The sequence below is a fragment of the Pollachius pollachius genome (genome assembly GCF_949987615.1).
Source record: "Pollachius pollachius genome assembly, chromosome: 2".
In the NCBI taxonomy this organism is placed as follows: domain Eukaryota; kingdom Metazoa; phylum Chordata; class Actinopteri; order Gadiformes; family Gadidae; genus Pollachius; species Pollachius pollachius.
Window position 1 is genome coordinate 2,703,817 of NC_136935.1, and position 13,204 is coordinate 2,717,020.

Here is a 13,204-nt window from a genome sequence, read left to right on the forward strand (position 1 = left end):
TCCCCGGTAACAATCAAAACAACGAATACATTGACATTTACATGTACGCATTCAGCCCAACATTACAAGTTAGATCCGAGAACACAGAGTGCAGAGTAGCCGTGGGAATCGGAAATGCAACGTTATGATTATTATAATTACTAGTGCAGTGTACTGATAGTACCGATGTGCATGGACTCCGGTATCCCTTCTCTCAAGAACCGCTCATCCAAACGACTTCACACTCGACACCCTGTTTCCTTGGGTCCCCGGCAATACACACGCCAAGTGTGAAGGCGATCGGACAAACGGGTGTCGATGAAAATCGAAGGACAGGCATACATACTCCTATGCCCCATACCGTATTTTAGCGCTTTCAAAATGTCCCCAACATCGTCGGGCCTCCGAGCTCAGCAAAGAGAGCTCCACCCTGCCATGAGGGTAACGTTTCCCTGCATGGATGCCCTGCTCACCTCCACAAACTCCAGCTGCTGTTTGACCACCGAGGGGTCCACCCCCGGCTGTTCCAGCTCCTTCAGCAGGTCCTGGCTGTCCTTGGTGGTGATGAGGAGGGCGCAGTGCTCGCACCAGAACTTGTCGGCCAGGTCCATGACGTCCAGCAGCTTGGCTTCGCGCTCCTCCTGCAGGGCCTGGATGTCCTGCCACAGGAACACCATCTGGTCCAGCTTGTCTTGGACCGCTACGGGGTCGGGGCGGGGGGAGGGAGAAGGGAAAGTCGTTGTCTCGAGGAGGATAGCGTAATCAACCACACATGTGTGACACGACGCAAGGTCAGGAAGTCTCTAAGGGCCGGGGCGTGTGACGCACCGGGCCGGGAGGTCCCGGGTTCAAACCGATCTCTACGGTGTGAGGGCCTCCTCGAGCAAGAGGCCCCTGAGCCCCTACCTGGTCTTTACACTTTCACTGATTCAGCGGAAGCTTTGCTTTAACTTACACGGAGGCTGAGGACAATCGAGCACACATAACGATGACACGCACACAACCAAAATCTGAGTAGCGACAAAAAATCAATCAACAATCTTTAGGTACCAGAGTACATTGTTAGTCAATCAAAAAGTATTTTCAATTGACTGGAAGACAGTCAACAGTCAACAATTTGGACCAGGAGATGTGCCAGATGACTAAGCGGTAAGAAGTAGAACTGGCAACGCAGAGTAGCCTGGCTATTGCCAGACCAAGCTCAATCGTAGATTGAGCTTGGTCTGGGGAAGCTGCTGTCATTTTCTAGCTCAAATGACTCTGTACGCACTGTACGCAATTGGCTGCTTTCCGTCGCTTCCCTGTCGTCATCGTGTTAAACCAGCCAATAGCGCGCCAGGGGGAAAAGCCAGCTTGGTGATTGGCTCCCGCAAAAATGTATCGAAACTAGAAAGAAATGTATTGCTCTTCTCCGGACCCTTCTGCAGGGCGAACCCAAATCGCCGGCAGAATTGGGGGGGCTCCCCAGTCTAAATGCAGAGGACCCGGCCCGTACCTTTGGCGGAGAGGTCCTTATCGGCGCCCTCCGATCGGGCGATCATCTCCTCCCCACGCTGCCTCAGCATCTCGTAGGACGGCTGCAGCTTCTCCAGGTCCATGGACCCCGCCTTGTTCTCCGCCAGCTGCTCGCGGATCTTCTCCACCTCCACCGAGATGGAGGGGGGCTGCCGCAGCCGCTCCGACATCCGCTCCAGGGATTCTAACATCGGGTCGATCTTGTCGTGGAACTGGGCGGGAGGAACGAGAGGGTACGACGGTGAGAAAAAAAACGTTTTTCGGTAGCTACTGGAAATCGGAGAGAACAAGCCGCCTTTGGTTTTTTAATAACCGTTGATCGGTTGCATTCAATGACAACATATTAGATACGATACGTTTGTAATTTTTGGTGAATTCGGGATGTGAGAATAAACATAGAAGAAGAAGTTAAGCCCAGGAGCGTCACAAACGTAAAAAAAAATAAAGTTAATCACGAGGTAGCGTAACCATTGATCGAACACAAACACCCGTGTGGACTTTTGGATCGATAACGGAAAACGGAGAGAACAAGCCGCGTTTTGTTTTTAATAACCGCTGACCGGTTGCATTAGATTAAACCCGATACCGTCATAGTAATTCTTTCCGAATTTTGGGATACCAAAACACACAAAGGAGATAGCTGTACGAAAAAGTAAAGCCCAGGAAGCGCCACAAGCGGAAAAATAAAGATAACACAACGATGAGAGAGCCTAACCGGCGATCGAACACAAACCCCTCCCACCTGGGTGGACTTGGAGATGGCCTCGTCCAGGGTGGCGGCTCTCTGCGTGACGTCGGCCTTCAGCTTGGCGTAGAGCCGGTCGGTGGCCGTGTACTTCTCCCTGATCGGCTCCCCCTCCAGGGGGCTGAGCTCCAGCAGCTGGGGGCCCGTCTTGTTCATCTTGTCGATGTGGGGCTTGTGCTCGGCGATCAGCTCTCTCATTTGCTGCAGTGGAGGAGAAAGAGGCGGAGAAGGGGGATGAGGTCCAGACATGCCGCTGATTACGTCTTGTGACGGGGATGATGATAATAGATGTTTTATGTTCTAGTTATTTTTCTTTGCATCGTACTGTATTAAGGGTTAGGGCTAACCCTAAACCTAACCCTAACCCTAACTCTAACCCTTAACCCTTTCTACCAATGCTCAAAGATAAATAGAAAGTGCTAACAACAAAAAAGTCATTGTACGTATTCGATTATGAAGACACATTGACGTAAGCATAAACGAGTCAGAATGCAGGCGACCGCGGCTGAAGCTAAAACACTACAGCGGTTGGGTTTCAAACGGCGGCCGCTTGTGAAAGGCCGTGGCACTGACCCTGAGCTCCTCCTGCTGCTGCCTCAGGGTCTCGTACTCGATGGCGGGGAGGTGCAGCTGGCTGAAGGCGGCCAGGGTGTCCTGGAGCCAGGGGCACAGCTCCTCGTAGGTCTCCCAGAACTGGCCGGCCAGGGACTGGGCGCGCTCCAGCTGCAGACAGCGCTCCGAGTTCAGCTGGCTGACCGCCGCGTACCTCTCCACCAGCGCCTGGCTCTTGGCCTGCGGGGACGGAGGAGGGCGTTGAACATCATCGCAAAAATAATAACCGTTACCCTTTTAAATGGTATTGATTTGTTGCTGTTGAATTGCGCCATCAAAACAATTGTTTCATATTAAATACGAACGTTCAAAATTGCATCAAAATACAACTGAAATATACAATCAGATATGAGCGTTCAGGCTTCAGAGATGTTCTGAACTTTGGTTGGACGTCGTATTGTTCTGTTTTCATTCAGCTCATTCATCCCACCTTGAGGACTTCCTTCTCCTCGGGGTTCTTGCTGTCCATGATGGCCTTGCCCGTCTTCACCAGCTCGTCCACGCTGTCTTTGTGCCTCATGATGTCCATGGAGAACACCTGGGGGGATCACAGGGAGTTGACTGGCGATAAATAACGGGGTTGACCTCCCTCGTTTGTCCCCGTACCCTTTAAGACCCTTTAAGACAGACGCACACACACACACACTCACTCACTCACTCACTCACACCACACCACACATGCACACAGACAGACAGACAGACAGACAGACAGACAGACAGACAGACAGACAGACAGACAGACAGACAGACAGACAAGACAGACAGACAGACAGACAGACAGACAGACAGACAGACAGACAGACAGACAGACAGACAGACAGACAGACAGACAGACAGACAGACAGACAGACAGACACTCACTCACTCACTCACTCACTCACTCACTCACTCACACTACACACACACACACACACACACACACACACAGACAGACACTCACACCACCCACCCACCCACACATACATACATATAAATCCATGGAGGACAGAACTGACCTTCTGAGCCTGGAGCTGAGCGAGGGTCTGGTCCTGCTCCAGCCGGATCTCTCCCATGGCCTGCAGCCGGTCCTGGGCCTCGCTCAGCCAGGCCAGCTCCGCGTCTGCCGCCTCTCCGAACTGTAATCACAGCCCGGCAGCACGGGTCAACACACCGAGTGTTTACCAAACAGACCGCGGCGGCGCTTACCCCAAGTTTATGGCTTGTTAGGGGTGGATGACGCAAACGTGGGGGACAGGAGCCTCACTATTCCACGGCCCGATCGTCCAGAGGTCAGGGAGTGCGTGGGGGATATGGATTCAGCGACTCCACCGAATCCTTTGCTGTTTATTCATTTTGATTTTACCCGGAGCAACTTACAGGGAATATGTTCTACAGATGCGGGTCATTAACGAGCCGGGGGGGGGGGTGTAGGCATCTTGCCCAAGGGTGGCTTCAGATTAGACAGCGGGCACATGGGGGGGGGGGTTTCAAACCGAGGAACTCCCCAGATGTGTGTGTGTGCGGAGGCGTTACCTGCTGGGACTTGAGGATGTCGGCGTTGATCCGGTCCACGTGCAGGGCGACGGCGTCGCCGAGGGCCCGGTAGCGGTCGTTGTCGGCGGTGACCAGCTTGTCCAGGCCCTCGCGGGCGTGCCAGGGAACCAGGTCCAGCAGAGAGCCGCTCAGCTCGTTCAGTTTGTCCACCAGGGGCTTCTGTTCCTTGGCCTCCTTCAGCAGGGCCTGACGGGGGGGGGGGAGCTGTTTATTTCACGACACTGATTGACTAATTAACTAGGTCATTAAGTCTATGACATGAATTACAAAACAAAGAAAACAACTGTGCTTTTATGCGCCCAAAAACTTTTAAAATATGGACAACCTCGACTGTGCAGAAGTTAATTGTGGGAAAAAGTTAATGTCGGAAAGAAATCAGACACAGGGAAAGTTTCCGACAGTTTTATCTACGAGCTTTTGCTTCCAGAAAATCACAAAAAAAATAACGTTAGCATCCTGCAATAGCTCCGACACACACACGCACACACAGACAAACACACACAAGCACATGCACACACACACACACACACACACACACACACACACACACACACACACACACACACAAGAACACAGACAAACACACACAAACACAGGCACATACAAACACTCCCACTTCCAGCCACCCACCCAAACACACACACACACACACACACACACAGACACCCACCCACCGCCCGTACCTTCTGTCTATCCTGGGCCTGGGTGAGCTCCTCTCCGACGGGCTTCAGGCCGGCGAAGGAGCTGACCTCGGCCTCCACGCCCCCCAGCCAGGAGTCCAGCTCGTGGTGGGTGCCCTGCAGCTCGGTGGACAGGCCCAACACGCGCTGCAGGTTGTCACACACGCCCCGGCTCATGGTGTCGATCTCAGCGTACTTGGTCTTGATCCCGTCCAGTTTGCCCTGGATGGCGACCACCTCGTCGCCTGGGAGGGAGGACGACGGAGACGTGAGTGGTGGGTGTCTGAGCGCCGGAGCGTCGTGCCTTTACGCGTAATTATCTCCGTGGGCGTGACTCTGGCAGACGCTGGGGCTCTGGGCGGACTCTTACCGGTGGTCTGCTTCAGCAGCTCCATGCCGTTCGCAATGGCCTGGTCCACGTTCTGCCGCCTCAGCTTAATGTCCTCCTGTAGAGCCTGGAAACCCAAGACCGAAAACCCAAGTCCTTCAAAAACACGCCCGCGAGAACAAGCCCCATCTCGGCGGACACACAGACCCACGCAGTGATACTGTATCGCACAGCATCCCATCGGAAATAATACAAAACAAAATACAGAAACGACAACAAATCATAAATGAATGAATGAACGATCCGACACCACTCGGGTGGGGTGCGGTGGGGTAGGGAGGTTACGGGGGTCCCCTACAGGTTGGGGGGGTGCACTCTATACCCGTTGCTCCGCCAGCTGTCCCTCCAGCGGGTCCGGCCGGTGGTCCTGCACGCCCGCCTCGCTGAGCCGGCCGTGGGCCTCGCTCAGCCAGTTCATGAGCGCCACCTCGTCCTCGCCGAACAGGCGGGCGTTGGCCAGCGCCCGCTGCAGCGTCTCAGCGCGGCGGCGGCAGCGCTCCTGGAGCCCGATGTAGGACGCCTGCGTGGCGTCCAGCCGCACCTGCACCAGGTCCACGTCGTCCACCGCGCCCACCGCGCCCCGAAGCATCTGGCCCAGGCTGATCGCCTGACACAGGTCCCGGCTGTGGCTGAGGATCTCCTCCTCTAAGGCCTGGGAGGCCGCGAGGGACAGGGGGCACGGGGGGGACAGGAACGAACAACGGCACGGAACGAGACGGAAAACGAGACGAAAAACACAAGACATGAAACGAAAAGAAAGGGAAATGATAAAATGAAAACAAGACGTGATGGATGGCGATGACCAAAAATGGAAACCAGAATGGAACATAAGGCTAAAAGCAGGGCTGGGTTTTTCCTAAATCGATTCGATTTCGATTCATAAGGTTCTGAATCGATTAATCACGATTTCCATTCGATTCGATCTGTTCTTAAATAATGAAAATGGCTCAACTGTGTTACAAAATACAAATGTACTTTATTTTTTCTCTTCATCTTAAACAACAAGTTTTAAGTGCAAACTTGTAAATTGAACAGTTCAAACTCGAGCTGTAAACAAAACCGTCTCAAGTCTCAAAAGTGCAATTTTGAAATTAGAAAGGAATTGCAAGTGAAAGTGTACTTGAACTACAACATTCCATCACTGCAAATCGCAACAAGGCATTGTTTATTAAAGTGCAAAAATAATAATAATGGTGACAAAACTAAAAAAAATAAATAAAAAAAAATCGATCTCATGCCCTATGAATCGATATCGCAAAGATTTAAATGAAATCGATCCAAAATCGATTAAATCGATTTCTTTACCCAGCCCTAGCTAAAATATAAATAACTTAGGAAACAAATGAATCAAACATAACTTAGAGCGAGCGTGAAGTACAAGGACAGAGCTGGGAAGAACCAATGGGGCACCTTTTGCTGGGCGATCTGCTTCTCCAGTTTGGAGGACTCGGTGCCAACGGGTTCAGAGTTGGCCAGGTGCTTCTCCGTAGCCTGCAGCCAATCAGAGAGCGGCTCCAGGGTTTCGTGGAACTTCTGTGTGACCACCAGGATGCTCTCCAGCTGCTTGTGTCTGCCAACATTAAAACCAAAGTTATAAAAATGATCTACAAGACACGCAGATACGTTCCACAAGATAAAGTCAACAGGCCGCACAACCTCACTTCAGACCAACAATAACACATTTGTTCCAAGGGGACTCACAGAGTACACTTTGATTCGGGTTTCCTAGGAAGTTTCAGGACCCTTTCTGTTTACTTTATAGAAAACCTCGGTGAAAGTACTTAGTGAATTATTTCGCTGCCCAAAACATTCAAGTGTCAAATCACAACAACACAATGTTTTCAAAGTTGGACTTTCCCACTTGTAACTAAACTGGATCATCCTCATGAACCACAACATCGACTGTTACACCGAGGGGGTTTGAAAACGACACAAACCTGTTCTCCGCCCTCTTGAGCAGCGTGTCCCACCTCTGCCCCAGGCCCTCCACCTCCCTGGCCACCTTGTCCCGGTCCACAGGCTCTGCCAGCTCCGCCACCTTCCCCCCTTCCTTCTTGATTAGCTCCACCGTGGGCTTGCGGTCGTCCAGCAGTCTCTGGAGGAGCTGTCGGGGGCAAACAATGGAGGGAGTTATGGGAGGCAGCTTTATTACACCGCGTGACAAGAAATATCGCTCCGTGGTCGAGGGGAAAGAAAGAAAGGAGTAAAAGGTGCCAATTGATTAGACGTTTGTGAGGTGTGGATGAAGTTCAGCCAGTTTGTTCCCTGGTAGGCGGTTCACGATCGGGGGGGGGGGCGGTAAAACAATGAGGGGTGGACGTCTGACACTCTGTGTTGATCTTAAAGAGTGTCGCTGGCGCCCGTGTGCGTGTGTGCGTGTTTGTTGTTCAAGTGTGCACTTTAGTGTGTTGTTAGTGTGTACTATCGCTGGCTGACCTTCTGTTCCTGGATCTGCGCCTTGACCACTTTGAACTCGGCGGACGGAGCCTTCTGATTGGCCACCAGCTCCTCTGTGTCGGTCAGCCAGCTTAGCAGCGACTCCAGGGCGTCCTGGAATCTCCCACAATGCAGCAGGGCTTCGTGGAGCTGGGCCGACCGCTCGGCGACCTAAACGGAACAATTACAAACATATACGTCAGCTGTTGTTTCAGGCCAAGTACAAACAGTCCCAATTACAAAATTAACTAATGAAAATAAACCAATCAATGAAATCCGGGACATTCTGTACATTGACTTCCATGCGATACCCTCCACACTATCATGGATGTGTGATGATACAGCTGGTTACAAAGAGGGAGACATCGACGACGACATCGTCTGAACAATAAACACCGCGTTGACAATAGTAAACTCGTTAATAGTAAACACAACTCAGAGGGAGTTGTTTATCCGAGGTCGGACTGGAGTCGGGTACTGTTGACGTCTAACAGCCAACCTTCTTGTTGAGCGTGTTCCACTTGGCGTTGATGCCGTCCAGCTCGTCTTCCAGACCTTGAGTGCAGGAGGCCTTGGCGGCGCTCTGGATCAGAGCCTGTCCCAGGGAGTTGATGTCCTGGAGCTCCGTCTGCAGAGGCTCGATCTCCTCCTTCTCGAACACCTGGTTTCAGGGCGGGAGATGTTCTGTGTTAGCGTCTGAATGTTCACTCACATGTTTTCTTTCTCACGACATAAACGGTGCATCGTGTCAGAATAGGACTAACATGAATCCGCTCCTTATGTGCATGAAAACAAAACCATTCAATTGTGTGTAAAACAATGGTGACTGCCTAATGTGGACATGAACGGCTGAGGATGATAAGACCTTGAAGAACCCTTTTGGCAACTTCCCAAAAACAGGGTTTTCCTGTTTAAGAGATAGAGCCTCAGATGGATGACAGCATCCACCGCGGATTAGAGTTAACAACACACCGCTCCCTGTAACCAATCCCCAGACGAAGCTCCGCTACCCCTTAAATCTGGGCTGTGCACGATCACCCAGACAGACGCTCCAAGACGTACCAGCAGGCTAAACCTTATTCGGCCGCCACGTAATCTGATAGGCAAGGAACAAGCTGGGGCAGCGCACCCTGGAGACACTAATCTGAACTGGCACGGTCATCTAATAAAACACGTGTTCCGCCAGATCGCTGACAAACACACAGAAACAACCACAGACAAGAGGGGAGCTATTTTTGGGCACCTGTGCGGGGAAACAACCAATGAAGTCCATTTCTGGACATGACGCGATGGCGGCTAATAGAGTCTGGATGTCAAGGCCGCTGGATTGTTCGAATGCCTGCACGGTGCCATTGGGCAGGCAGGCCTCCACGGACTGCAGGAACTCCTCCAAGTCCTCCATGGTGTATTTGGAGGCCCCGAGCTGCACCACGCAGGGGTCTGCCGGCAGGTGGTCTTCGGCCGGGGGCGTGGGGTTTCCGCGGGTCTCGGGCCGCGTCACCAGCACGCTGACCAGCTCGCAGTCCCCGGGGGGCGCCACTTCCTCCGACAGCTCAGCGGTGGACATCTCGGCGGTGGACAGCTCGTCGTAGTCCGTGGGGACCGTGGAGCGCCACAGTGCGGCGGGGCCCCCGTTCACAGCCCTGGAGCCTGACCCGGAGTAGGACCGGCCCGCGCCGTACCGGTACAGCACGCCGTTGGGGACGGGCTCCCTCTCGCCGCCCGGGCGCGCCGGGTGAACGAGGCTGCCGCTGTCGTACGGCGACCGGGACGGCGTGCCCCGGGCCGGGGAGAAGGGGAACTCCCCCTGCCCCGAGCTGAGCGAGCGCCCCGCCTTCAGCTCGCCGGACGCGTGCATGGCCTCCGAGGACGACAGGCTCCGGGTGCCCGCGCCGGGTCGCGCACGGAAGCGGTGGCCGCCGCGGAGGCGCTCCCGCTCCGCCGTGGGGCTGTACAGCCCCGAGTCGTCCTCCGATGTCAGCGAGCCCGTCGCGCTGCGGCCCCGCCCGCCGTCGGCCGCGCCCAGGCCGGGCCGCTCCGCGCTGCCCTCTGTGCACAGGCTCCCGCTGCGGCTGATGTACTCGCCGCCCGCCAGGGCGGGCGCGAAGGACCTCCAGGAGCGCCGGCGGTGCGGCGGCGGCTGGTGGAGCTGCTGATGCTGCTGGCGGCGGCGGCCGCGGTCCATCGTCTTCTCGGGGACGCCCGCCTGGAGCCCCGCCCTCGCCAGCAGCAGCGCGTCGGCGCCGCGGACCACGTCGCCGTTGAGCTTCAGCCCCTCGGACGCCGAGCGGCCGTCGCCGTCCGTCAGGGCGGGCTTGCGGCCGCGCAGCTCGAAGGCGCTGGACGACGACAGCACGCCGTTGCCGCACAGGCCGCCCATGTCCAGGTCGAGGGTGCGGTGCACGTAAGGCAGGGTCCCGGCCAGGCGGCGGGACCCCAGGCTGTCCTTGGAGCCCGAGTCGATGTGCTCGTTGAGCCGCACCGAGTCGTGGATGGAGCGCTGGGGCACGTAGCAGTCGTCCACGTTGAAGTCCTCTTCCTCCTCCCCCTTCCCCACGCAGGAGGGGTTCTGCCGGAGGCAGTCAGGCCGGCTGAGGGGCTTCCCCATCTCCAGACGGTGGAGCCGCTACCGGCGGAGCGGAGCGGGGGTCTCTCTCGCGGTGGGCCCGGTTCTGGCTTTGGCGCAGCACTCTTTTGCGAGGATAAAGTGCGAGGCGATGTGCATAGTAAGGAAGGAGGCCAGTTGAAAATCATTTAAAAGAAACGACAAAAAAGGGAAAGATACATCTTTTGATTTTGATTCATATATGTCAAAAGCGTTGCATCATATTCGGATACAAAAATATAAAACTATCCCTGGATTCGTTGTGTGCTAAATCACATCGCAATGCCTTCTAGATAACAAGAATAAATAAACAATAGTATCAAAAATAGAAAATGTACTCCCAAAGCCCACGAACAAAAATGCAACAGTGCAGAAATCAGGATCCAGAATGGGAATCGCGTCATTCATTCATGGAGCCCCTCTCCCTTCAAAACATATTCCTCATGGCTCTCCTCTCCAGGCTTGCCCAAACTTCCCTGCTGTCCCTCCGGTTGTACAGCGTTCCTCCCTGGGTCCTGCTGCATAAAAGACACCCATGTAATCCTTCGGGCCAGAGAACAACCTCCAGGGGTGTGCGCGTCCAGAGAGCTCCTCTAAAACAATCCCTCCACGGGCCGCGACTCCAGAGAAACGCCGGTAGTGCTGGATAAACAAAAAGCCAGCCCTTTCTCTCCCATCGTTCCTCTCACACTGACAGCCCTCCCCCCTCCCTCCCTGGCAGAGACACTAGGCCCCGCCCCCGCTCATTATTCAGACAACATCTGCCACAACTCCCTTCGTGCTGAGGCGGCTCTAGCACATGTTGATTGGCTGAAGCGTGACCCTTTTTTTTCACTAATTCCCCTTATGTCTCCTCCGGCCTATATGACTTCACTAGCAGTGATCCCTCCCCCCAACCCCCTTCCCAAACCCTGACACAGTCTCACTAACGCTCTTACTGAGCCGAGGGTTGGTTGGGGGGGGGGGGGGGGGGGGGGGGGGGGTGAGCTTAAAAAAAAATCAACAAAGACCAGCATGCAGCCGATCTCACTCTCGGATGACATCACACACTAAGCAGAAATAGATACACCCCCCCCGCCCCCCTGTTTTAATTCCTGCTGTGTGTGCTGGTGGTGGCCGGTGGCTGTGGACCCCGTAGCTCCTCTTAATTACAGAGGAATGCTGCTCCCAGGTAATGTAACACTCGGCAGCTCTGCCGAGCCAGCGGAAGAGGGCTTTGTTTTGTTTTTTTGGGGTGGGAGGAAAAGTGAGAAGATGCGGGCAGGAAGTGCTAATGAAACGAATCCTGGATCGCCCCTCGCGCCTTCGGTAGCCGGGTGAGGAGGTGGACGCAGAAGGGAGAAGAACGCGCTAGGACAACACCCTCCCCCTGTCTTGTTCCTGGCCCTCAGCAGACAGGGTGAGACAGACTAGTGGAGGAGATCGGCCGTTCAATAGATCCAGAGTGAGGAAGTAAATGAGCAAATACCCGTTCTATTTCTATTTTAGTTATTTTTATTGCCTTCTTGGCGGCAAAGTATATATCAAGTTTAATATTTCACAGCCAAATTGCCACAAACTAGTCTTTCACATTCCCTCTACGCTCCATCAAGACTTTGACTCCAAAACGGGCCTTCCATAAAGAGAAACCCCCCCGAATCACAAGACAACACAACACAAAAGAGTCACGTCATGTCGAGGCCACACCAGTCTGTCTCTATACCACACGCAAAGACACAAATCTGTCATCACCGCCCCCCTGATCTGTCACACCGTGGACAGTAGGGGGTGTCAATGACATCACCCCCCCGCCCCATCACCATGGCCACAGACACCGTGAATAACAGCATTCACTTCAAAGAGAAAAAGAAAACGGTGGTAGAGGTGGCTCATCGCACGACTAATATCCTTAAGGCGAAAGCAACCTAACGTGTACGTGCTTGCTTTTCCCAGGAGCCCCGTGCGGTTCTGGAGTCAGGTTCCCCCTCCAGGAGCGAGGGAGAGAGGGAGAGAGTGTCACTGTTATGTGGCGGTGACTCAGCAGCCACGCTATGCGCTGAATCACAATGGTCGCTGACCGCCCTCCAGCCCCCACACCTGGCACAGCGCTGGGGGTCACAGTGTGAATCAGGTTCACTAAAGACACTGAGGTCATGTCTGTGTGGCCAGGGAGGACGAGAGAGAGGGAGAGAGAGAGGGAGAGAGAGAGAGAGAGGGAGAGAGAGAGAGGGAGAGAGAGGGTGAGAGAGGGAGAGAGAGAGAGAGAGGGAGAGAGAGAGAGAGAGAGGGAGAGAGAGAGGGTGAGATAGAGAGAGGGAGAGGAAGAGGGGGAGAGAGAGAGAGACAGAGAGATCGGGAAGGAGGGAGAGAGAGAGAAAGGGGGGGAGAGAGAGGGGGGGAGAGAGAGAGAGAGAGGGAGGGAGAGAGAGAGAGAGAGAGAGAGAGAGAGAGAGGGTGAGAGAGGGAAAGAGAGAGAGAGAGAGAGCGGGAGAGAGAGAGAGAGATCGGGAAGGAGAGAGAGAGAGAGAGAAAGAGGGGGGAGAGAGAGAGAGAGAAGGGAGAGAGAGAGGGGGGGAGAGAGAGATTGGGAAGGAGGGAGAGAGAGAGAGAGGTTGAGAGAGAGGATGAGAGAGGGAGAGAGAGAGAGAGCGAGAGAGAGGACACCAGAGGAACAACTCATTTTACTACCACACACACACACACACACACACACACACTAACACACACTCACT

General features: G+C 54.2%; 1 protein-coding gene across 11 annotated transcripts in view; it reads right to left on the reverse strand.

Moving 5' to 3' along the window:
• Nucleotides 1-13,204, reverse strand: part of dst (dystonin) — a 120,634-nt gene that overhangs the window by 30,330 nt on the left and 77,100 nt on the right. For all 11 annotated transcript variants that reach the window (XM_079729488.1, XM_079729486.1, XM_079729483.1 and 8 more), the window contains 14 exons: nucleotides 8,388-8,549; nucleotides 7,889-8,059; nucleotides 7,390-7,556; nucleotides 6,863-7,022; nucleotides 5,775-6,104; nucleotides 5,435-5,519; nucleotides 5,068-5,309; nucleotides 4,364-4,570; nucleotides 3,847-3,966; nucleotides 3,282-3,389; nucleotides 2,813-3,031; nucleotides 2,237-2,440; nucleotides 1,475-1,706; nucleotides 453-679 (listed from right to left, as the gene is read on the reverse strand). In XM_079729488.1, the coding sequence (XP_079585614.1) occupies nucleotides 453-679; nucleotides 1,475-1,706; nucleotides 2,237-2,440; nucleotides 2,813-3,031; nucleotides 3,282-3,389; nucleotides 3,847-3,966; nucleotides 4,364-4,570; nucleotides 5,068-5,309; nucleotides 5,435-5,519; nucleotides 5,775-6,104; nucleotides 6,863-7,022; nucleotides 7,390-7,556; nucleotides 7,889-8,059; nucleotides 8,388-8,549 (2,634 nt within the window). The remainder of the gene's footprint in view (nucleotides 1-452; nucleotides 680-1,474; nucleotides 1,707-2,236; nucleotides 2,441-2,812; nucleotides 3,032-3,281; nucleotides 3,390-3,846; nucleotides 3,967-4,363; nucleotides 4,571-5,067; nucleotides 5,310-5,434; nucleotides 5,520-5,774; nucleotides 6,105-6,862; nucleotides 7,023-7,389; nucleotides 7,557-7,888; nucleotides 8,060-8,387; nucleotides 8,550-13,204) is intronic.